At 26.4% G+C, this 26,080-nt stretch overlaps 2 protein-coding genes across 3 annotated transcripts in view; one reads left to right on the top strand and one right to left on the bottom strand.

The window, feature by feature from the left end:
• Positions 1–15,466, bottom strand: LOC129985184 (PC-esterase domain-containing protein 1B-like). The gene is made up of 8 exons (XM_056095113.1): positions 15,448–15,466; positions 14,914–15,015; positions 12,153–12,232; positions 9,557–9,780; positions 5,665–5,875; positions 4,926–5,095; positions 2,003–2,084; positions 1–1,779 (listed from the first exon to the last, which is right to left on the bottom strand). Exons 2-8 carry the CDS (start codon positions 14,987–14,989, stop codon positions 1,225–1,227), a joined length of 1,398 nt encoding a protein of 465 aa, XP_055951088.1. The 5' UTR covers positions 14,990–15,015; positions 15,448–15,466; the 3' UTR covers positions 1–1,224.
• Positions 15,467–15,735: 269 nt separating this feature from the next.
• Positions 15,736–26,080, top strand: part of LOC129984254 (histone-lysine N-methyltransferase E(z)-like) — a 32,490-nt gene continuing 22,145 nt past the window's right edge. The window contains exons 1-6 of one of the 2 annotated variants that reach the window (XM_056094093.1): positions 15,736–15,963; positions 16,560–16,601; positions 19,076–19,214; positions 20,166–20,294; positions 22,308–22,421; positions 25,175–25,472. In XM_056094093.1, the coding sequence (XP_055950068.1) occupies positions 16,594–16,601; positions 19,076–19,214; positions 20,166–20,294; positions 22,308–22,421; positions 25,175–25,472 (688 nt within the window). In that variant the 5' untranslated portion in view covers positions 15,736–15,963; positions 16,560–16,593. The remainder of the gene's footprint in view (positions 15,964–16,559; positions 16,602–19,075; positions 19,215–20,165; positions 20,295–22,307; positions 22,422–25,174; positions 25,473–26,080) is intronic. The other variant, XM_056094094.1, reaches the window with a different exon arrangement.

Below are 26,080 nucleotides of genomic sequence, written 5' to 3'. Positions count from 1 at the left end.
CTTAATTAAAATAACAATAATAAACATATCACAATAGCTTATTTAAGTGTATACATTTACACACTATTTAACACATTTAAAGGATTAACGAAATAAACGGATGGAGCAGCATTATCATTATTTGTCAAAATGCAGGAACAAGTTTAGGAACTATAGCAATTTGCATATTGAAGTTTTCAATACACAAAATTATAACTGGAACACTTACTAATTCAGATAGATAATGCAGATAAAACTTCTAATGAAATTGTTTTTAATAGTTAACAACTTTAAAACATCGAAAATTAGCCTTATGAATGATTCAATAAAAACTAATCATATACAAAATATTTAAAAAGAAGAGAAGGAAGAAAAACTTTCAGCACTAGGTTTGTTGTTGAAAGTTGCTAAACTTTGGTGATATTCAGAATTTGTGCAAAAAGCCTTATTCTTCTGGATAGACATCAACTATATCTATTATGAGAGCACGTCCAGGTAAAAACATGTAATTGGTTCAAAAAAAATAATAAACTGCCATGCAAAAATAGATTCAATATAAAATGTTTCACATTTTTTCTAAGCATATTTCAAAAAATTACTAGCTAGCTTTATTAAAAACATCATTACTTTAGCAACAGTTGTTAATGATAAAAAAATTACTATATTTTCAGTTGAAACCTTAATAAAATATAAAAAGCCAAAATTATCTAAAATATAAAATGCATTCTTATTTCATATTATCTTTTTAAAAAACTCAGACGAGATTTTTCAGTCCTTTCAACCAATTTCAAACATTTTATTGAAATCCAGTGATTTTCAATGAAGTTTAACACAAATATATTGCTTTGTAATAAAGTCGTAATAGATTTGAAATAAGTTATTCTTAAATGTATTAAATCTACATGTCGATTTCTCCAATTTGCTAGTTGGGATTTTATGGAAAGCTATTTTAAGAAATTTTACAATGCACATTTCAAAGATATTTTTAAATAAATCAGTTTTTCTAACAACTTCTTATATATTTAACAGACTTAATTTCTATCTCTCTCTCTCAAAATCAGAATGCAGTTCAAAGAAAGACAAATGGAGAGATTGATTGAGTTTTCATATCCAACAAAACTGCTTGATGGAAGGTTTTTTTATTTCAGGAAATTCTATTAAATTTCCAGACTGATGATTTAAGTACTATTATTACAAGATTTTTATATATTTTTTTTAAACAAACTATTTAGCTTACTTTCATTTCTAGAAGCGGAAATTCCATGGGATTTCATCAGAAAAATGAAAATTGGGTTGAAGAAGTTGCCCTGGAACAACTAGTGGAAATGCATAAGGAGGGCCATAATTTTGATAATGAATTTGGCCACCAAAGTTACTTTCCATACTGTTCACAGAACCAGGCCCTGGATGGTAAGAGCTAAATGAGGGATAATTTACACAGTTGGGATTTGGTGGAAAATTCAGATGAGTAAATCTTTGAGATGGATGACTTGTGGAACTGTGGTACTGAAAATTGGTATTAAACACAGGATAATTCCTATAGTCTGCCGCAGTCGATCTGTAGGTGGACTGAGGATTATTCTGCTTCCACATGCGAATGCGCTTGCTTCTATTTTTCTTGTCATTCTTAGCCATGTGAGAGTGAATACTTTCTTCTTTTCTGGACACTTTGTATGGGGGAGCAGAATTTTTTCCTTCAGTCTCATCCAGTTTGTTTACTGTTTTCATTACGCTCCTATTTGATTCTAATGAGGCAGTTGATTTCCCTTGGCACATCTGTTTCAAGTTATCAGCATTTTCCTGAAAGCATACATATAGTTTTTAAAGAAAAAGTCAGATTATTTAACCAATATGAAACTATTTTGGGGTTGCTTCAGATTGCACCTCATAATTTTGATTATAGTAAACTTTTATTTTTGAGAAACGCATTTCAGGATTTAGATCCTACTAATTTTCATAATTTTTCTCGGTTTGTTGAACTCGAATCAGAATTGGTAAAAATATAATTTAATATCACAAATACCTTTCTTTCTGCTCCCAAAATTGCAGCATTTTCAGTATCTTCACAAGCCAATAAATTTTCGTCAACAGAAATAGATTCATACCTGCAAAAGAGAGAATAATAATAAAAAAAAGTATCATCAACATTTTAATCATGATCATTATAATCTTGAATAATCCCTTGAAGTACAAGGGATTATTTTTTCCTCAAATCAAAATTTAGGAAAGTCAGCATTTTTCTTTCAAGCTTCATTTTACATAATTTTATGAATAAAAAGAGAATAAATAAAAAATACAACAAAAATAATGAATTGTTTTTTGCTTCAATTATTTACACAGGAACAAAATTTTGAAGATTTGATTTTTGTAATAAAGTATAGGGATTTTCTTTGATTGGATACTTTATTAGAAATAACAAATTTGCATTAAAAATTACCATTTTAAGAATTAAAATGAATTATTTAGAATTTTACAAGTAAAATTGCTGTTTAATTTTCATATTTAATTCATTTTGAGTGATATATCAAGAATAGTAAAAAACTTTCATCCTTGAAAACTGAAATTACAGGATACAAGATAAATAAAAAAAATGACGAATTCATATGGGGGGGGGGATGGTTTCTCTTTTTTAATGCCATTATACATGAAAACATTTATACATGCATTTAATTTTAATTTAATGCCATTATACATGCATTTTAACATCTACTTGTGGAGTTATTTGTGCTCACTTTTCTCCAATGGTACTGAATTTAGCTATCACAAATGAATTGATTCAATAAGAATTGAAAAGTTTCATAAACAAGGAAAATTCTTTGCTGAATTACTACTTGAGTAATTGTAGTCAGTACCATATTTAGTCAACCCTATGCCATGAGTAAAATATTTGCATGTAAGCACTTAACAAGTCAGTTTTGAAAAAAAAAAAAAAAAAAAAAAAAAAAAAATTAGAATACATTCTCAATAAGAATGATTTAATTGCACTTTTCTGACTTTCATTTTAGTAAATCCACTAACTATATCACAACAATACTTTTAACAATATTTTATTCTACTGAAATAATAAGATTTCATGATTGTCCTTGTCCAGTACTTGATCTTAAATATTTTTTATTAATTTAAAAAATGAAGTCCCTTGCATGAAGCCATAGAAATGAGAAGAGTTAAGAGATATTCAAAGAATTATAATATTTAGCAAAAATTCAATTAAGCTCAAATAATTAAGAGCCTTCCATAAAGATGCAGTTTTTATATTTGTATACAAGTGGATAAACAATCTTTACAATGTCGAATAGCGAGGTTTACAAAGTTTTTTTAAGTTGTCAAGTCATGTATAGAATAGATGAACCATAAAGAAATCAAAAATCGAAATAAATAGTTTTTGTTTGTTTTTATTAATGCCAAATTACTTTTTCCTTCAAAGTGCCAAGAACACTTTTAATTTGTATTCTAAATAATTCTTTATGTATTTTTCTTCATCTAGTGTTTCATTTAGTTTTTTGTTTGTAAGATATCTCTAAAATTGGTGTTTTACAAAAAAGAAATCTTCTGAAAGGCCATTGTCAACCTGATTTTAACTTCTTTTCCATCTTAAGCCTGCAGTTTAAATTACGTCCAAAAAAGCACATTTTAAAGCCAAAAAAGAAGAGTAGCATTTTTATTAAATTGTAAACACAATGACAAAATGGCAGACATACTCATATCTGAAAAAATTTATACAGGCGGAAATTTATATATGATTTCCTTTATCTACTATCTTTTCATTTACAGATTTTACAATGAATATCTTTTTCAGATTGCCAACAATAAGTTTTTGATTAATATGATATATTATAGCCATAATTTGTCGCTTGTGTGTGTTTTACTTTTTAACCCTTGCTATCTGTTTACATTTTCATTTTTATATGGTTTAGAATTTAGTAATTTTTTTATCCATTGCTGTCTTTGCTTTGTGGCTAGTATTTCTTGTGTATTTTTCAATTAATGCTCTATATAAATGGAGTCAATCCCCATTGTGTGCTTATTTCAAATAAATAAACAATGGCATTTATGCATTCAACATTAAAGCGTTTGGCGACAATTTGATTTAGCATTTTGTTTCCTAATGTTGAATTGCGAGAAGAATGATATACCAAATGCAATCCTGATAACTTTTTATTGCAATTTTAAAAGCAATTTGTTACTATGTATCCATTCAAGATGGCAGTATTTTGGTAAATTTTTGGAAGATGGCACAACTTTGGTGAGGAAAACTGAGCATGTTTTACGGCTGGATCATTATCATTTTAAATATATAATTAGCTTTTTACAGTTAGATTTTGTTAGAAATCTGACTTGTTCAAATTGCTGCCCAGGTGCAAGAACTTTGCATTCAATTTTGGTAACTTCCTTCCTTAAGAGAAATTTCTTTTCTGTGCAGAAGAAATCAGATTCTTTTTTTACTTTATGTCATTGATAGCAATTTCTTCCAGTTCCTCCAAAAACTAACCACTTAAAGTTTCACTTTTGAAACTCTACTGTAAATTAAATAATTACTTCTAAATGCAAACTCACATGATTTCTAAGAATATATAAAATAGTACCTAGTACAAAAAGATATATTTTTCCTACTTAGACAAATAAAAGGAAATGAAAAAAGAAGTCACTATAAGGAATAGATTTTCATTGTATTATCAGTATTTCCTTAAACTGAAGAAAACCTTCCATACCAACTATTGCAGCCAGCATTTTCTGTTGAAAGGTGAAAGATCAGACATTGCAAAGAAAATATATTTACGGAGGCAAATCTAGTATTGGAAAAAATTCTTCTTCCCCCATTTAGGAGAAAAAAGAAAAAACACCTGGAGCAAATAATAAGCAATCTTAAGGTTCTTAAATAAATAAGAACCATAAAAATAAGCAGATTTTAAGGATTTATACAAACTGCAATATTATTCAGTTTTTACCTGTGGGGTAAGGCAATATCCCAGGCAAGGCTAATATGTCTAAGGAGTAAATTTGTTATATACCGCACAGCTTTTGGTTTCCAGTGAATACCATCATTACATCGGCGATGGATCTGCATATGGAGGTGGTAATGTGTGTCAAGTACATCAAATCCATTCTCTATAACTACCTGGAAGTAAATATAATCATATAAAAAATACAGTGAATGTCACTTAATGTTATTTTTTACTTTGTATTATCAAAAACAGACTGAAAGTATTAAAATGCATACAAAAACATTTGCTTAACATGATCACTACATTGTTTATGTTATCGAATTTGAAGTAAAAAACTGACCATTCCTTTATTTTCAATTAGTGTTAATGATTGATGTTCTAGGAATTTTTTTATATATATTTTTATTTTTTGTTCTGCTTGTAAAGAAACAACTGCGAGTCATTTTCCAGTGGAAAGGATTTCATATTCTTCCACCAAGAACTAGAGTGATCTGAATAGATATAAATGGCAACTATATTGCCAGATTTGGTTTGAAATCTTTTGAATGACCATAAACCATTGCTGCCTACGAAGGAAATATGAAAACAAAATGGATTTAAAAAAGAAAAAAAAAAAAAAAAAAATGATTTGAGCGACAAGATTGAAATTCTTTACATGAATGGAAATTTAAATAAAATTAGCAAATGTAACTTTGCAGTGCAGTTGAAGATTTCACCAAATCTTTATATTATTACTACTCACTTTTCTGGCATAATGATTTGCTTCAACAACGTGAAACCTAAGTGAATATTTCAAAAACTGCAGTTCTTTGACTAAAAAGCCTCCTTTAAGTTCACAAGCAATGGGAGGTGCTGTGACCCAAATGATCAAGCAGTCAGAAAATAAAACCTTGAATTCTTCCATCAGAGATTTTAAATTTTCTTTGAAATGTTCCACTCCATCAAAACCCCATCTAAAAAAATTCATCAGTCCAAAATATAAAAATCAGTTTTTTTAAAAATATATAAAGCGCTAAGTTTTCCAAAATGTAAAAATAAAAATTCTTCAATACAAAATGTAATGATGGCTTTGTAGAAAATTTTAAAACATTATAATTTGTTGTATGATATAATTTATGGATTATTTACTAATTTATAAAATATAGTCATAAAACAATGCCAACAATAAAACATAGTCAAACAACCAATGAAGTTGAGAGAGCAGAATAAGACAACACAATTTTCCCATTATAAAATTAAAACCTGGCATTGGAATTTAAATAAATATTCTGTTAAATTTGATCAATTTAATGTTGATTGACAAATTAGTGCTCAACAATTTAAATACTTTAAAAGGGGCGAAAGTGCTCCAGATGTAACCATAGCTTTAGCATTTTTACTCAAATCCAGAATTACTCAATTTGGATTTTGGCAGGGTCAAAAAATATACCCTGAGTGCCATTGGTGTTCAGCAGACATGGCCTTTCCTGCGCATATTTTGGTTTGTTTGGGTTTTAACAAAGACAAAGTCCTCCGGGACCCTCAACTGTTTTTCGACATTTTCTGATTCATGGGGAGTATCTAGCCCTGCTAGATGATTCCGAGATTAGTAAAAACAGCAACTTAATTTGGATGAATTATTTTCTTAAATTTTATTTTAAAAGATCATTATACAGGAGATATTAGAAAATAGAGCACCCTTGAATATTAATAATGCAGATGATTTGCAGATTCCAAAAATATTTTCACTACACCAAATACATTTGCTGCTTTTAAATAATAAAATTCGTCTTGAAATCATAATCATAAAGGTTTTACAGAAAATTTAATGAGCAGCTGGTCATTCCAAGTTCATCACATTCCACGAATTATTAATATCTCAGGGTTACAATTCAAAACTGGAAAAAAAGTTTGCAGTATTTTTCCTGTACACATATTTAAGATATGAGGAAAAACATGAATAGCCCTCATGTGCTAATTGTAATTAAATAAGATTTTAAGGAGTGGTGAAAGCAAGGAAAGGAGGCAACAATTTAACATTATTAGAAAGAATTGCATATTAAATAAAAAAATTTATATTTACAAAAAAAAAAAAAAAAAAAATCCTTTTTATTTATTACCAAGAATTTAGAAAGACAAAATTTATATTCTAAAGGGGGGGGGAGGCATATATTACCTCTCATGCTCTTTAATTGCAAGTCACTCAAAATTAACGACTCCGGCGAAATAAAATACATATATATATTTTTTATTTTGATACAAAGCATTGAATGATTAATTAACAAAAAAACATTACAAAACAAGATTACTTTCTTTTCAAGATTACTTTTTTACAAATCAACTTTCACTGCATTCCTTTTAGACATTAAGTCCAAGATCAATAATAAATCTGTTGAACTGGCAAGCAGACTTGTATATTTTCCTTTTTCAGCATGACTAGTAAGTGCTTGTTTTCCCATATTATATAGGTTTATTGTCTTCTTATAAAGTGAGCAGTATGCAACAAATGGATTCTGCAGAACTTCTCGAACCCATTCAGCAAAATCAGGATTGATTTTTTTTTATCCAATTCATATTAATATGATTTTGAGCAGTTCATTCTTTTAAAAAGTTCCTTAATCTATTTAATAATTTGAGTTTCACAAATAATAAACAAGCCATTCAATAAACTCAAGTATAGTAGACTAAAAACTATCGTGCTGTTTTTGAATAATGAATGTTCCGGCCAGAGTAATGTATTTTATTCTTTCACGCAGTTACTGAAGTCTCGAGCATGTTCATTAACTGCAGTTAGAGAATTTCATGGAAAAGGGCAAGTTTCTTCATTACACAATCGAGAATGGTATTGCTTCGCTTTCAGAAGCTATAACTATGATCTTTTATTATGCAATCTTAAGAAATAGGCATTTATTTATTTATCTTTTTTAATTTTTGATAGGAGAAAAAAAATTAAGAAATTTGCTGTATTTTCCATTTTTCTGCCAATTTTTAAATTCCCTGTGCCTTCCCAGTTGCGTGGCAACCCTATCTCTGCTATTTCTTTTATATTCCCAGAAACTTTTAATAAGTCTAATTTTTCTAATCCAATACTTTTAAATGATAAGTCAAAGTCTATATTAAAAGGTTAGATTCTATTGTACTTGTAATTGTTGTATACAAAGAATTTCACAATACTCAAAGTGCAAGCCAAACCAAGGATTATTTTTATAAATAGGAGAAAAAAAAGAAGTTAGATATTTGTATGAAATATTGAAGTGAAGTATAAATAATTTCTTTCAATTACATATTTTGTATATGAGTTTTGAATTATTTGAAATTACATTGGATTTTTACTTCATGGTATTCTTTCAGATTTGCAAAATATGAATTGAAATACGTACTTTTCACCTTTCACAATTCAAAAAATACATGTAGCACCTATTCAGATCCATTCTAATCCTTTTTTTCCCAACAAAAATATACATTAAAATTTTAGAAAACAAATTATATAAAATAATTATAGGACACAAGTAAAACATGTTTCTATTTTAGAGTATATATACTGATGATAGAAGCATGATTTAATACCATTTAGAAAAATATAAAAGATATTTGAATTATTTATTCAAAAATATAAAGAAAACAATTTTGTGCAATTTATGTTAAAATATGTGATGTTTTTATGAACTGCTGATTTACAGTGCTATAGATTTAAAGTAGTTTTTTAAAACTGCACTGAATTAATAAATTTGTTGGATTAATGTACTATTTTTAAGGAATGTAGTACTTATGAATGAGACATTTCAGTTTTAAATTGTGTCAAAGACAAATGTCAGCAATTCATAAATACATAATTCAACCTTTCATTATTAAGAGAAAATAACATTAACAACAACAGATTTTTACATTTAATAGCAAATAGCTTTAAGTGCAAAGCAGTTCTCCAGTTGAAGTAGTCTTATTCTGCAATTCACTGATGCCCTAATTAAACTCTTTCTCTATGGTTTGAAAAAAATTCTGGTATTGAAAGCAAGCAACTCATCTAAATGAATGATAATTAAAATAATTTAATGCCAGATAGAGCTACCTGCGTTTAAAAAACAAAACTATAAGTAATCTCTTTGGCAAAAACATTTTCTATTTAAATATAATCTTTACTTTAAAGTTCATTTATATATTTTAAATTACTGTACAAAGGTTTTGAAAAAACTTCTTTACTTTAGTATTAGATATTATATGTTGAATAGATTGGAAATTTTAAGTATTTAAAATTTTTCACTTATTTATTCATTTATACATGTGGCAGTGAAGCATTTATATATTGCATTAAATATAAAAGATTAATAATCAAAACAGTAAAAAATAATCCACATAAATAATGTTAAACATTGAAACAATGTTTAATAGGCTTTAAAAACTTTTGTTGCATAAATATATGGTATTTAAAATAAATTTTTATGTTCAAAAACAGAAGAATTCCATCACCAGGTAAAAATATTAAAAAGTTTTCTTAAACTTTTTATTTTTAGATAATTGAAATTTTTAAATATCCATCAAAATATTATTTGTAATAAAATATTAAAAGCAATATCAAATCTCTGGATTCAAATGTGGAAATCAGGTATCTCACTGCCCTTTAAAATTCAAGCATTTAACTTAATTAAAATGTTATTTACCTAGTAATATCCCAAAGACAGCTATTTATAACTATAACATCAGGATTTGATTTCATGGTGATTTTTTTCAAGACTTCTTTAATATAATCATCATAGATTTTAGTTAAGAAGAAAAAGGATATGCGAGTGCTCTCAATTGATGCTTCTCGTTCTTCTCTGTAACAGCGTGCATTCGTTTTTTCTCCATGGTACACTAACTTATCACCAAAGACAGTATTCTCCATCTTAAAGAGAGAGAGAGAGAGAGAAAAACAATGCTCAGGAAATACCTCAAATTTCATGATTTGTTAAGAATTAATTACTTTATAATTCTTTTAAATAAAAACAATAGAAAAATAATAAATGTTTTGACAAAAATTTACAATTGTCTAAGAAATTATATGAAGTAAAATATTTGGAGAAAAAAAGACAAAATTAAAAAATTGAATCCCTATGAATTTTTATATAAACATATAAGTAAAACTTGTAATCATAAATTTAATATATAATGAAACAATCAAAAGATATTCAGCATTTTTAGATTTTAGTTTAATATATATATTTTTGATTTAATAAAGAAAAACTAATGAAAATTAAAAAAAAGGCAGCATTACATTTTTTAGTAATAATTGATCAATAGTTTTTAAGAGCTCTGTAGAATTGCCAGTCAATGCAACTACTGGGATCTTTTTTGCTCATCATGCTTTTTTTTCTTCCCCCATGATTTTTTTAAAAAAATTGCATTACATACATATAAAGATAAATTATATTTATTTTAAATAACAAATAGATTTCGATTGAGATTACCAATTAACATCATTTTTAAAAAAGATATTCAAATTGAAGAGTCAAACTTATTGTAATGTAAAAGCTATATTTATTTCTGCATTCTTCTTAAACACAGAACTACAAACAACATAATATTTATTTTGATGTGAATTAGTACACAATATAATTATTTTTAAAAAGCCACTATTACTAAATTTTTAAGTACAAACAAATTCAATTTATATTTTCTTTTTGATATGATTTGGTTATACTGATAACACCCTGTTAAAAAAACATCCAAATCTTATTCTGAAAATGTACTGCTTCAGCAATTTAAATGCAACGATGCATTTACATTTAAACTTGCCATTACTAAACATAACAATCAATATTGTATAGATTATATATAGAGAGAGAAAGGCTATCCCAAAAAGCTTGAAGAGATGTTTAATACTTTTCCTATTAGAAATAAATGGGCAATGTAGATTCAAAATAAGGTATGAAATAAGATGACATTAATAAAAAAAATTCCTATTAATTTTCAAAAATTTACATTTTAAAATTTTTATGCATCTTGTTTAGACAATTGCAGCCAGTTAAAAAGTTTTTCTTTTCCATCCAAAAAAAAAAAAAGTATCTCTAAAATCAGATGAATTATGATACAGAAGAAAAAAATGGCTTATGTAATTTTTGCATTAAAAATGCAATAGCATTTGTTGGGGGGAGGAAGCCCATTTACCCTTAAATGATGCTGTAATAGACAAACAATGGTCTGCCTATGCAAGCAATCCTCAGTTTCATTTTATGTAGCATTTCAGTTGGCACAGATAATAATAATAAATAAACATGCATGCAAATATAGGCATTATATAAATTGCATTTTAGAAAGATATTGTGATTGTTTTTAATCTCTGATACAGTAAAAATATAATTGGACAAAAATACAGAACATATATTTACAAAGAATATGTTTCAAACCCAGCATCTTGAGTAAAAAGCAATTTGAAACTTTCTAGTCAAACAATTTTATCTAAAGTTGATATAAAATAATAAAAATAAATTACAGATCTTACAAGGCAAATGAAAATCTTCAAATATTATTAATATCATTATGTAAATTTTATTTTCTAATGATTATGTCCAATTCATTAACTAATATTTACATTGTTAAAGATTTCACTGCTAATTAAAATTATAATTAATAAAATTATCAAAAAATTTATGCAATACTAACATTGTTTAAGAATTAATAATATTTTGACATATTATTGCAAATACAGCAGCGTGGTTCTCAAATTCACCACTATACTAAATCTTGGATCTTAAATAAATTTTAGCAAGAATAAACTTTGACATAATTGGGTAATTTTTCTTCTTTTTTTTTTATAGTAGAAATATATTTAAAAAGATGCAATTCACAAAAAATTATTTAGTGTCATTAATAATGTTAAAGATAACAAATTACCAAATTTACATAAAATATCAAATGGCTGAAAATCAATTGTTTAAATTAAGCTAATAACTAAAAAATAATTATATATTAAATGCAATGTCAATTAAAAAAATTGTGAAATAAACTTGAAATCCCTGACAAATTTTCTTGTTCTAGCAAAGATTAAAAAGAAAAAAATTCTTCTGATAAACTTTTAGTATGTAACCTGCAAAAATGTACTATTAGTCATCAATGTTTTCTGAGGTTTTATGGACAAATAGAAATAAAAACACATAGAAATCAACTAAAAATGCTGAATGAAACGAAGAGCCAAATAATATTATAATGATTAAGTATAACATTTAATAATAAAGACAGAGAAAAATAAGAATTTTTCATATGTATTATTCTGCCTACTTTAGTCCTAAGGATATGATCTGAGATGAACTGTGAGTTCCGCAGCAAACACAGAAAATCTTTGTACAAAGCTCTCACATCTATAATGAATTGAAACCAGAATTTTACTTTAGCTTTGGATTGAAAAGTATATTTTATAAAGTATATATCATTATATAAAGATTTTTACTGAATTGACAATTTTTTATCTTTGAAAAACTAACAATAATGTAAAACTAATAATTATAGTTACCTATTATGATCTATAATCTAATTTTAAATAGTTTTCCTATTTGGAACAAATTTATGAGCATAATGACTTCTACTCAACAACATATTTTTCTAAAGGACTATTTGCAATCTTGTATAGATACAAGAAATGATATCAAGACTTATTTAGAATCAAAAACTACGAAAAAAAAAAAAAAAAAAAAACTTCATAAAAACTTACAGTAGCAACATTTTAAAGTATATACATACATTAAATACATTTTCTTTTGTCCAAGCATTAATGTTCAGTTAATAAGAAATCCCCCTATTCTTTGAACAAACTTTTCAAATGAAATATTTCCAATAGTAAAGCTATTCAATCCAATACTAAAGTTTGGATGTTATTGAATGTTATTTATTTACATTTAGTATTACAAATAAAGTGATAAAATCATGAAGTATGTTTCTCCCACTTTGGTAAAAGCTACTGAGTAACTGAAAGTTTCTTAACATATTTGGTAATTAAGATAATTTCATTATCTTAATTACCAAAATTAACATAATACTAAAAATCTAGGAAATTCTGAAATCCTTTAATTATTTAATTTTAGAATGCAGATTTTAATATCTCTCAATAATTGAAGTTAGTACCTTAAAAAGTGAAGTAATGCTTACTTGAAAGTTTGTAGGCATACTTTGTCAGTGACAAAATGTTTTATTCAAAGTAATTAGAAGATCTACTTAAAACATCATAGACAGAAAAAAAATTAATTGCATTTTATTTGATTGCAAATTCCATATAAACAATAATAAATTATAATATTCTTTAAAAAAAGAGTAACACTTAAATTTTTTTTCAGAAGATACACAAACATGTCTATGAACAAAGACACTATGGTAATTAATATCAAATCTGCAAACATCCAACAAATAATATTTTTTTTATTAAACTATAAAATTGGTACAAATCAAACTATGTCATTCAATTTAATGATCTATATTTATAAAAGATAAATTTGTATATATCAATAATGAACAGTCAAATCTATTGTATTTACAGCCATGAAATTTGCACATAGGCAATTGTAATGACAATTCAATGCACTTTGAAGCACAAATTTTAAAATTTACAGTAAAAAATTTGATTAATACTTTATGATGTATAGGGGTGATTTTTCATATATTTTTTCATGTAATATTATTTGTAATACTCATAGAAAAAAAATAATCAGCTAAACCATCAAACAATCAATGCCAATCAAAAGAAAATTATTTTTCCTCTATAGTGTAATTTAATGAAGTTAAGGAATTTTTGATTAGTATTTACTTTTCCCAAAATATTTAAAGAATTAAAACCAAAATTCCAATATTCTAACTTTGTTACATCTTTCAAAAATTTTTAAGTCATTATTCAACCATTTCTTCTCAATTTAAAATATAATAGTGGAAATGGCTTTTTTCATTGATTTTTAATTAATTACTTTTCTGGCGAATTCAACGCTTTTCGTTGCAGATCTATCGAAAAGTGTGTGTGGGGGGGGGTCCAGGGTGCATAGTGTGAAATGGATCCAAAAATTAAGTACTTTTTAAGCACATAACATTAAAAAAAATAAAAAGCACTTTTGTACATGAATAAATACATAAACTCAAGAATTTTCTTCCCATAGGATTTTTTTTGTCTCATAATAAATTATAGTTTTTATAGAAAAATTTTAAAAATATCTATTTAAAAATTTTTTAGATTTTAATCTTTGATTAAAAAAACAACTTTTCACATTTTTATCGATGTTTGGATGTTGAATCTAGCGTCACATTTTATTTAAATTGGCAACATTATGTTCAGCAATAATTAATACAAAGAAACTCTGAAAATTTGAATTAAGAGCAAATTGAATCGAATCAATATATGTTACAAGTATTAAAGATTCAAATAATTAGTAAATTCGACAAAAATGGGTTTACAAAATTATTTTCACAAAACATTGGGCAAAAAAAATTTATGCTAATTATATAAAAAAAAACTATAATCAATTACATATTAATAGTTTTAATGTTCTATGCTTCTCTCACCTCAATATGATTAATTTAAAAATCAATTTTTTTTTCTCATTTCCTCCAACAAAATTAGTTAAAATAAGCAGATAAATACAGCAGAATTTAAAGATAAAAATAATCATTAATTTCAAAATTTTTAACAACATGTTTTTGTTTTAGGAATAATGCATGTTGCATCTAGTTTCAAAATCACTAAGAAATTTTCATACACCTACACTTAAATAAAAAAATTAATCAAATAAAGCTAATGCAATTTCAGATAAATAAAGATAGAAAAATATTCATATTAGAGAAAATACGAATAAAAATTATTTAAAGCTGAAGAATTTTCCAAATTATTTATCCTCAGAATTCTATTTTTTTGAACATTTAATTATAGATAAATTTAGTATCCACTAAATTACAAGTATCTAATTTAACCTGTTATTTTCCACAAAATAAATAAAAATCATCATAAGAGACAGAATGTGTGGTCTTAATAATATCAAACAAAAAAAAAAATGCTTTCAAACCTTACTTGAATCGCCTAAGAAAACAATTGACTTGTTCCTCATAAGCTTACGTATATCTTCGGTAAGAAAAATATCAAACATTGCTTCTTTTTCCTGTCTCAAAGATTCTACACAAATAGAAAAATAAAGATTTTAACAAAACATTCAATAATTCAAATACAATATATATTTGAAAAACGAAAGTATAATAGAAATTATTTATTAAAGCTATATTTAATTCATAAATCATGAGAATTCAAAGATAAAAAGCTTATAAATGATCACCATCTTCTCTTATCACACAGTAAAAGAAAAGAAGATGAAATAAATAAAGGTCCATGAAAACATAGTAAATTTAAGAAAACAAAAACGAACAATATACCTTACAGAGTTATATATAAAATTTTAAAAACCGGAGAAATATATTTCTTTACAGTTTTCACTTTTTTTTAATACAGGAAAATCTGGAAAAAAAAAAAAAAAAGATTCACACAAGATCTAGAAACAACGAAATCTTTATTCACACCAGAGTCATCTCACTATATTCATTTTGTATTTACCGCGTTCTTCACTTCTCAAGGTAGGTTATGTGATGGAAATAGCAGAATCCCTGTAATTTTGGATTGTTCCAGTGTGACTTGTGTATATTTTATATAAAAAAGATTCAGTAGATTAAAAATAAAGAATATTGAATAACTTTTCAATCAAAAATAGAATTTTAAATATCTTTGAAATTCGATTCTAAGTAGTGAAATAAAAATCCTCGTATCGTATAATTATTATTAAATAATTATTTAGTTATCATTAGAAAAAGTACTTTAACTTCACAGAATTTCATCTAATTTCAAAACAAATTTCTTTTATTGTTGTTATTTTGTTGATGATCGTAAGTGCCGCTTACGATACAGATATTGTATTGTCATGTAAATATAAATATCTGTTGAACAAATTTTATATGAGTCATATGTGTTTTGTTTGAAGAATTCCAATAACTGTTTGAAATAATCAAAATATTCTCCGGCTTTCCAATCGCTTTCCCATCGCTTGTTCCTGATGTTTGAACAATTCAATCCTAAGTAAGATTCATTGTTTTGATCATTTACAGAAAAATAAATACAAAGGATAATGAGTTATCAGTAAAACTCTATTAAATGGAGGCATTAATAAATACTTCTTCTGATTGCACCATACCCCCTATTATTATTATTATTATTATTATTTGGTTGTTTTTCTGTTTATAAGTTGCTACTGTTTATTAAGTGTTTTCATATTGTTGTGATTTAACTATTTTCTGATGATATTTCTAATTTTCATCCTGAAATAGCATTTGCATACAGAAAAATACTTTTTCTCATATTTATAAATGTGTTCTTTTCTTTTAATATGTTTATAGAAGGAAAATTTTGATTTAAGGATGGTGTTCACATTTTAAGTCCAATTCGTAGTCTTTATTAATGTTATACTATTCGAAATATTTTTAGTAATTTTACTATATTATACTAGATGATAATGATTTTTAAAGTTAGTTAACTTTCCATTAAAAGTTGATAGTAAATTAAAAGAAAAGAAAAAAAAATATTTAGTGGTACAGCTCAAAAAGCTTTTTAGAAATTTTTATTCATTTAATTTTTTATAATTTTTTTAATAAATTTAAAAAATTACTCTACTTTAGATTTTGAATACCAGAAGAATTTTGAAGTTACAAAATGATGAAGTAAGTTCATAATATTTTTTATAATATTTTTCATAATATATTTTAAAACTTAAAGCTTTTATTTTGTTTTCTTAATTAAAAGTTTTTGCTTATAAAATATAATTTCATTATATAACAGATTTATTGATGCTTGATAAAATTTGATATTTTCATTGTATATTGACTTGTTTATTTGTAATCTGGAAATGTATCCTTACACATTCAATGTATTTTCTTATGTCATAAGCAGGCCATTCTATAATTTTACTTACCAAATGTAGTTAAAATGAACAATTCGTAAATGTTAATTAAGATTAAATAAATCATGTTTATATTTAATAATTATAAATGCATCAATTCTGATGTTTAGCTGCTAATTGCAGGAGTGTTCCTGCTGAGATTAAAATTTTAAATTCAAAAGTTTTGATATTTTAATAGACACAAAAAAATGTTAAAAAAATAGTTTAGTGCTATTTTATTTACTTTGTTCTAACTTTTGCCCATCTTTAATATTAGCGCTATTTGGTTAGTGAGATATTGCTAAGATTTGTCATTATTTTATTAAAGACCTCCTATTGGAATAGATTTATTTCATGGTGATTAAAGTATTTTAAAAATATTATTAACCTAAAATTTAATTTAAAATTCACCCTGAGTTTTTAAAACAAGTGAGTTTGGTTCAAAGATACTGAATTAAGAAAGGCTGTTAGCAATTACTGAGGAATGCAATAAGTTTAATTACTGAGGAATGCAATAAGTTTAATTACAGGATTGCCATGCAACCAGGAGAACAGAGAAAACCAGAAAATACAAAATTTAAAAATCATCTAAAAAAAAGAAAGATTTAGAAATTAAAAAAAAAACAACAAAAACAGGAAAAATACAGGAAATCCCATCTAAAAAATGTCAGTTCTGAAGATTGCAAGAAAAAAAGATCATAGTTATAGCTTCCAAAAACACAACGATACCCTTCATGATTGTGTAATGCCGAAGATTTCCCCTTCTCTCTCCTCTTTTTTTCTTTTTAGCTCAGTCTAGTTTCGATCTTGTTTTTCCATGAGATTCCCATATCGCAGCTAATGAGCATGTACACGCCTTCTGTAACTGCATGAAAGAATAGAATACATGTTTCTGGCTGAAGTAGTAGGGTGGTGTTTAATCTACCATATTTGAGTTTATTGAATGGTTTGTTGCTTGAGAAACTGTGAGCTTATTCAGTGTAGATTAGGTATTTTTTTTAAAAGAATGAGCTGCTCAAAATCTGTATTTAATACAAAATGAATGGATTAAAAAATCAATCTTGATTTCATTGAATGGGTTTGAGCTGTGCAAAATCCATTTTTTCCCTATTGCTCGCTTTGTAAGAAGATAATAAGCCTAAGCAATATGAGAAAACAGGCACTTACTAGTGATGCCAAAAGAAGGAAACATACAAGATTGCTAGCTAGGTTCAAAAGAGTCATCATTTATGTTGGACTTAGTATCTAAAAAGAACACAGGAAAGATGATGCACCAAATTTAATGTCCGAAAATAAACTGTATCTAAAAAGAACACAGGAAAGATGACACATCAAATTTAATGTCCAAAAATAAACTGATTTTGAACTTTTTAGTTCAAGAACAATAATTTAAAGTTGAAATTTTATTGCCATTAAAACTTGTGTCACGTTTGTCCTTTATTGCATTCCATGATATATCAGCAATAAAAAAAAGTAATCTTGTTTTGTAATGTTTTTTATTAAGTAAGTATTAAATGATTTGTATCATGATAACAAAAGTGTTTTTTGTTTTATTTCACTTGAGTTCTTAATTTTGTGTGACTTACAGTTAAAGAGAATGAGAGGTAATATATCCCCTTCTGCTTAATATATAAATTTTGTCTTGCATATATAGCATTGATATATAGATAATATAGAACTTGTTTTAGAAATTTTTATAGACCTGGACACAAAATCTGTCATCCTCTTGATAGGCTTGGATTTTTCATTAGAAATAGCTATTATCTAAAAAACTATAATCTATTAAAGGCATAATTTAACTAATACTCTGCTCACTAAAAAGGTGGCATTTCAATAATATGTCCAATTTAAATCATAAATTCTTATTTCTGCTGTCACATATAAGCATTCTTAAATTATTGGTCAGTATGAAACTGTTTAAAACTTTAATAAAATGAAAACCACAAATATATTGATTTATGATGCTCAATTCTGTGAAAATCTATTAATTTACAAATTTACTATGATGAAAAAGTTAAGTTGTGTAGTAATCACTTATTACTATAACTATCAAATTAATGAGGAAGAAGAAAATATTCATACTTACCTTTGATTTGTTTGTTTCATATATTCAATAATTATATTTAAAATCTTAGCAAAATCATCATTGTTATAAAGAGTTCATGATATTAAACATATTGTTTATATGATTGATATAATAGAGTTGTAATTTTAGACAATTCTTTTATTCAAATCCTTGTTATTATTTTTATATAGCTCTCGATTAGCTACCCCTCAATATGAGAGGATTAATAAGGAAGCTTTGAAAGTTCCAAATGAGTGGAAGAAAAAAGTTAAGTCAGAATATATGAAATTGCGTCAACTAAAAAGATTTCGTCGGAATGATGAAATAAAGGTAAAAAAAATTATTATTATTTTATCATGCTTTTAGATTTTACTTCCAATAATTTGTTATGACACTGGAAGATATGCTCTTCTAGATGAACTGTTATTCTGCTAATAATATATCAGTTCTGATTGCTATAAATTGACAAATAAAAGTTGTAGAAAATATCATGCACATTGCTAGAGTGCTTAAGAAATTATATATACATATGCATTATTTGCAATATAATTTAGATTTAAATATATAATAATATTAGAAGTTTTTTCCTTTCAATGGGATCATCTCTATTCTAATATTTCTGAACACTCAAATCAAAACTGATAATTTGTGATCCGCTAATAGAATAAATAATGTCAAGTACAAAATTTATTAAAAAAAATTCTGTAAAGAAGTGTTAGCAATAATTTTTTAAGTTGATGTGTGAAGAGAGAATTTAATGAATCAGCATAAACATAAAATATAATATGCTACTTCTTTAGTTCATTGATTTTTGCTATTTGTTCATACTTAGGTTAATTTACACACCAAAAAATGAATCAATTTATACATTTTTAAAAATCTGTCTCAATTGCTAGATGTTGGGATTTCGCATTCAATAATGACACTGACAAAAGGGCAGGGAATTTTTCTTTCTTACTTTCCCCAGCACTACAGATGACAATTGATGACTATATGTTTTGATTTCCCTTATGCTTTTTAATTGGTTGGCTTAAATGTTGCAATTGATTTTACCATAGCTGATTTTATGACATTTTCTAAAATTTGTAACTGAACTGAGATTTATTTCCTCAGAATTAAATAACTGAAATCAAATAAATTTTATTCTAATTTTTTCATCATTTTTTTTTTTCTGCTTTCTACCTATAATACAGTGTATAAATTTGAAAATGAAGTTTGAATGTTAAAAAGCTTGAAATGATTTTTCTTTTATTTATTGAACAGCTAAAAATTTCTTTTCAGTCAGCCTATCTTGCAAATCGCAGATATATCTCAGAAAAAGTAGTGTTGCAGGAAAACTACTTTCAGGGGACAAATGCCATTTCTGTCTTCCCTACTGATTTGCCTGATCATTATCCTGTGATGAAGAAGGTGAATGTTTAGACCATTTCTTACATGCAGATTTTGTTTTTATATCTGATGCTTTCTGAAACAAGATCATTATAGAATTTTAAAATTTCATATGAAAAAGCCCATAAAACTTTAAATATTAAATATACAAATACATTTTATAATTTTTTTTCAAGATTTTAAATAGATCTCAAAGCACTGATCTATAAGTATTTTGAGATTAACTTGAGATTACTTGATTTTTAAATTAAATTTTTCAAGATTTTTACAAGTAATTAAGAATAGAAAAGCATTAAAGTTCTATTAAGAACTGATTTTTATTTCAACTATAAATATAAATAAATTTTCATCAGCTATATATCTATACTTATAATAAAGCTCAATGTGTGTGGGTGTGTGTGTTGGCGCTCTACAGGCCAGGTCATTTGACATACAGCTATCAAATTTGGTACATGTATACCTTAGAGGTCGGGAATGTGCACCTGGGGTCCCGTTTTTTGAAATTTTAATTATTAATTAAAAACTAACTTTCCTGCCAAAAAAATCTTCCATTTCCCCCACCGCCAACTTTTCCGCCAAAAAAATCTTCCATTTTCCCCACCGCCAAATAAGTAAGGCATCAGTTGTTTTTTTCTCCCAACAGTAATGAGGCTAGGGTTAACATTTTTCGATGGATTATTTCAAACGATTCTGTTTATTTTCTTAATGTTTTATGCATTTAAAATTAAACATTGTTAATTAATCCATGTTTCAGATTCATTCTGAAGTACTTTTGAATTAAAATAACACAGAATAAAGGAAATTAAAAATGTCTAATCTGCATAGCGTTACCCCAACTAGCGTAGAAAAATTTACGCATTTGCATTAACGTAACTGGCGAAGAAAATCCACGCATGCGCATTGTTCTGATTGTTGGCATGACAACCAACGGACGATTTAAATTATTTTTAGGTTAGTTGCATGCTTTTGTAAGTAAAATGTATTTATGTTAGTTATTTTTTGTATATGCTTATAGTTTTAAGTACATCGTTTTAAGTAGTTTTTTTTAAAACCTGTTTTCGACCGATTATTTTAAACGATTCATTTTATTTTCTTAGTGTTTGATGCATTTAAAATTAAACATTGTTAATGAATCGATCTGTTCATGATGAATCAGAAATTTTTGTTGACCAATTCTTGAGATATTACATAAATTAAGAAAAATATTCTTTAGTGACCATAAAGTTTAAACGCTCAGTGACTCTATTATAAGTAATCATATTATTAAAAAAAATGCTTTGTTTCAGTAAAAAATATTATTATATTAATTGCAGATTAATCATTTACACTTTAATTTAAAGCATAATTTCTACGAGGGGTAACAGAAAATTAGAGAGATACATATCACGCTATAACTGAAGGCCTTTATAATATTATGAGTGAATTATATGACTATCAAAATTTGAAGTTTTAAAATATTTTGCTGAAGAATCTATTAAAGTTGGAATTGCGTAAAATATTTAATGGTACGACCGGAGTTTTATCCCCTGCTTGGCGAAATTTTTAAAAATCGCAAACAACGGCCTTGCGAAATGTTCAAAAGCAAAGAAGCAGATGTTCAATTATAGTGCATAATAAAGATTGCCAGCTTTGGTGCGTTATCGCAACTTGGCGAAGAAGGGGGTTAAACTCCGGTTCAACCTATTTAATTATTGAAATTTAAACGAACATTAAGATTGGCGAACCGGCTGGTCGCCAAAGGCGGCTAGTATATATATATATATATATAGCTGAAAACAAACAAAAACAAAACAATTACAACTGTCATTATAAATTTATAAATTGTTTTGTTTTAAAAATTCATTTTCTCTCTGAAGAATATTAAAAGAATGAATACATTTATATTTGCTTTGCATGCATATCATTGGATTTTTATTTTTATTTTGTATCAGAATAACCTGGTTGATTTTATTGCAATTTTTATATTATCATACTTATCTGCATTTGTTATAAGTATACATATTGCCTATTGTATTTTGAAAATATTCTTTGCAGTGTGAAGTTAAACAACCTGATGGTGTAGTTCAATCAACTCCTCTTCGCATCATGTATGCTGTCACTCCAATTCCTACCATGTATACTTGGGCTCCTATCCAGCAAAATTTTATGGTATGTTGTTTCTGTGAAGTGCATTCAACTTAGATGACAGTTTTTGGATTTCATATTTTTTCCCTTTTGTTTCTTTGTTTATCTTCGAAAATTCATGAAAATTTTAAATTTCATTGCTATGCTTGGGACTTCAGAAAATAACGGTTTTTAAAATGTTGGCAAAATATAAATCTTTTATTTTTTAAGAGTTCCATTAGATACATGGTTTCCACAAACTTGTAAATTTGTTTTGCTTTGAGAATTCTGCCAACTGAAAATGGGTGTTTATAAGAATATTGTCAATTAGTAATCTTTCCTTTCTGAGTAGATTGGAGGAGGAAAACAAATAGGATTATCACTTACAACAGCCAGAGAATCTTCTACAGACCTCTTGAACTGCATGTGGATGCTAGTAATTATGGTTTTGGAGCAGTTTTATTTCATTGTGTATAGTTCACAACAAAAGATAGGACATTTATGTTTGCTATACAGAAACCTGAAGATTTTTGAAATGTGACTTTCAGATCTTGAATACAAAGAAAAAAATTGAAGAAGTTGTAAGAAATCCATCCTCTGTAATAAAAAATGAGGCCAGGTGAAGATCTTTTAATCTAATTCTCAAGGACAATATTCTTTTGAGTACATACCTTATTTATTTAATTGGTTTCCTATTATCTATAAGCATAGGTATCGGCACATATTTACAGAAACAGATGCCTGTGCTGAATTCATTTTATTTACTTCATCCAAATAACATCAGCACCAGATGCATTGCAAAATCTCAAGATCCAACAAATTGTGTTTAAAATCCTTTAAGAATTATTTTCAATAAAAGTTCTGCCATCACCTCCAAAGACTTTGATGACTTCTGCAAGGATGAAGGATCTCTGCACATGCAAATCATAATAGGAGTGTTATTGATCAGACAGAAAGGATATATGGCACCATCATTCCAGTTTTTACAAAACTGTTGATAGGTGATCCTGGGATCTGGTTCAAGTTCATATCCAATAAATCTGGTCCAGACATCCAATGAATCATTATTGTCAATTGATCCACCAAAGTTGATAAAAGATGTGCAAAACAGAAGAATTAAAGAAATCCTATTCCTTTTCTCTTCAAGGTAGAAAATATTATTCTATTTTAATAGAATTTAACTGTTTTTTTCAATGAAGTTGCTTGCAATACAATAGAATTTAAAATATCCTGGAATTGAAATGATATATATATTTTTAAATATGTAAAAGATCAAAAATTTTATCTGAAATTGTAAAAGATAACTAAGATTTTAATGAATGCCCAGACAGAGGAGGTTTTTAATACTGAACTTGAGAACTTTCCAAAAAAGGAGAAAAAAAATTTATTACAAAATTTTTTTTGCTGTAGGTGAATTGTTGGAATGCAATGAAGTAGAGAATTTTCAAATTGCAAAATAATTACACACACACAAAGTAGTTTAAATGTGCTGAAAACTTGAATGAAAATGAATATAACATCAAAATAGTGAAAAGAATAAAAATAGTGCATTGAAGCCAAATTGAATTGATTTGGTGAGAATTGAAGAGATGATTTTTGTTTGACAGATCTATCAACAAAGTTATTTGAAATACAAGAAAGAATATAGAATTTAAATGCATAGCAGAACCCAATAGTTTTAGGAATCAAGGTTTAAAAGTACTTTTGTATTTCCTTCTTCATTCTGCCAAACACTAGTCAAAAGTAAAGTTCGAGATTCTTAAGGGATGATTTTTTTAATGAATATTGTTTCATCTAAAATATAAATATGTTTTCTAAAGTTAGCACCTAGTAATAGTTTGCATTAAATTGGTATCTAGTAATAGCTGTACAGTTGTTTATGGTTATCATTGTGATCTTAAAATTCAGTTTGAACTATAAGTTTAGCTTATTAATTACAAGGGCATTAGCCCTTTAATAAGGGCCCTTAATTGGTCCTTTAGTAGTTATGCCCTTATTTAGCCCTTTTTAATAAGGGCATAAAATGCTGTTTAATATTCTTCACTTAAGATGCAATAATAATCAAGAAAGTGATAGTGCATTAGAATTATAATAATGAAAATATTTTATTTAAATTTATCATTTGCATTTTTATCTTTAAATTAAGTAATTAATTATCTTTGAATTAACTTTTTAAAATAAACATTGGAAAAAATTAAATTCAGTTTAAGTCTTGATTTAAGGCAGAATTATAATTATTTTATGTATATATTCATTATGTTATAATCATTACATTATATTATCATGGCATTAAAAATTTTAATATTGGGACAATTCTAATGTGTTCATCATTTGACTGCAGTTCAGAGTTAGATTGACACCAGTAACTAAACTAATATTTATTTATTTTGTTACGATAAAAAGAGTACAGGGGAAAAAAATTCTATGAAATGTATCTTCTACTTGCAAAATTTATTAAGTTGTATATATAATTAATTAAACCAAAAAAAAATATGCATTAAAATTAAATTTATTCTGTACAAATGTATACCTCATTTGGATGCAAATAATTATATAAATTGTGCTTATTAGTCAAATAAAAATGTATGCACATATTGTTTTGGTACACTAATGTGTGGTTAAAGATATTTTTATTAATTATCATTAAAAAATATCATATATGAGGTATCATATTTTAAAATCAATACATTTTCATAAATAATTGTTATATGGCCAATTATGTGTTATCATCTTTGTACAAATAACCAAATTTCAAAATTCTAATGTTGAGCTGTACACATTTTGATTACAACTTTCAGGTAGAAGATGAAACAGTTTTACACAACATTCCATATATGGGAGATGAAGTTCTTGACCAAGATGGCTCTTTTATTGAAGAATTGCTAAAAAACTATGATGGGAAAGTTCATGGTGACAGAGAGTGTGGCTTCATCAATGATGAAATTTTTGTAGATCTAGTTCAGACCTTGATGAATCAAGTTGACCCAAAATCTTCCAAATTAGAATCTGAAGATGCTCATGACAAGTCTTCACTTACACGTAACAAAAAGGCTCCTCCAAAGCCTGCTTGGTCAGCCTCTGCTACTTCTTCTCATGGTAAGCTGCCCTTGTTTATTACTTTAAATATGTATGTGTATTTCAGATAACTATTATGTAAATAATTAATAAAACATATCAAAGTTTCAAACTGAAATGAAGATTGATTTTAATAAAATTCTGATTAAAACATAATAAAGGTTTTTAAAAAGCATTAAAATCTCCCTATTTTTACTAAATTTCTTTTTTTGGTGGGGATGCTTGATTCACAATGTTTGTTGTTTAAAACTAACTGCAATCAACATGTTGAGGGCAGTCATTGAAAAAGAATATTGCCAGATAATGTGCTTAGTGGCACTGCTAATTTTATCAGTCAACATTATAAATTGTACTTGAATAAATATTATTGAATATTTTTACTGTTTCCATTTATAATTAATATTTTATATAATCAATTTAAGTTATGAAACTTTTATGTATGTTATTAATTCAAATTATTGTTATTCAAAGTATAATGCCTTTTTGCTACACCTTGTATGATGACCACTATCAGTCAAAAATATAAAACCACATCATGTTAGATATTTCCCTAAAAAAAGTTCCCTAAAAAAATTCTTCATTATTAAAATTTGTTTTTCTCCCCCCCCCCACACCTTTTTAGTTCTAGT

The sequence above is a fragment of the Argiope bruennichi genome, chromosome 9, assembly GCF_947563725.1.
Source record: "Argiope bruennichi chromosome 9, qqArgBrue1.1, whole genome shotgun sequence".
In the NCBI taxonomy this organism is placed as follows: Eukaryota; Metazoa; Arthropoda; class Arachnida; order Araneae; family Araneidae; genus Argiope; species Argiope bruennichi.
Note: the sequence above shows the minus strand (reverse complement) of the source record. Positions and strands in the feature narration are given on the sequence as shown.

Coding starts and splice junctions, on each gene's coding strand:
- LOC129985184 (XM_056095113.1), bottom strand. CDS start 14,989: ATGTTTGATATTTTTCTTACCGAAGATATACGTAAGCTTATGAGGAAC. Junction 9,781..12,152: donor ATCATATCCTTAGGACTAAA/GTAGGCAGAATA, acceptor TCTCTCTTTAAG/ATGGAGAATACTGTCTTTGG. Junction 2,085..4,925: donor GATATTGCCTTACCCCACAG/GTAAAAACTGAA, acceptor TCTCTTTTGCAG/GTATGAATCTATTTCTGTTG.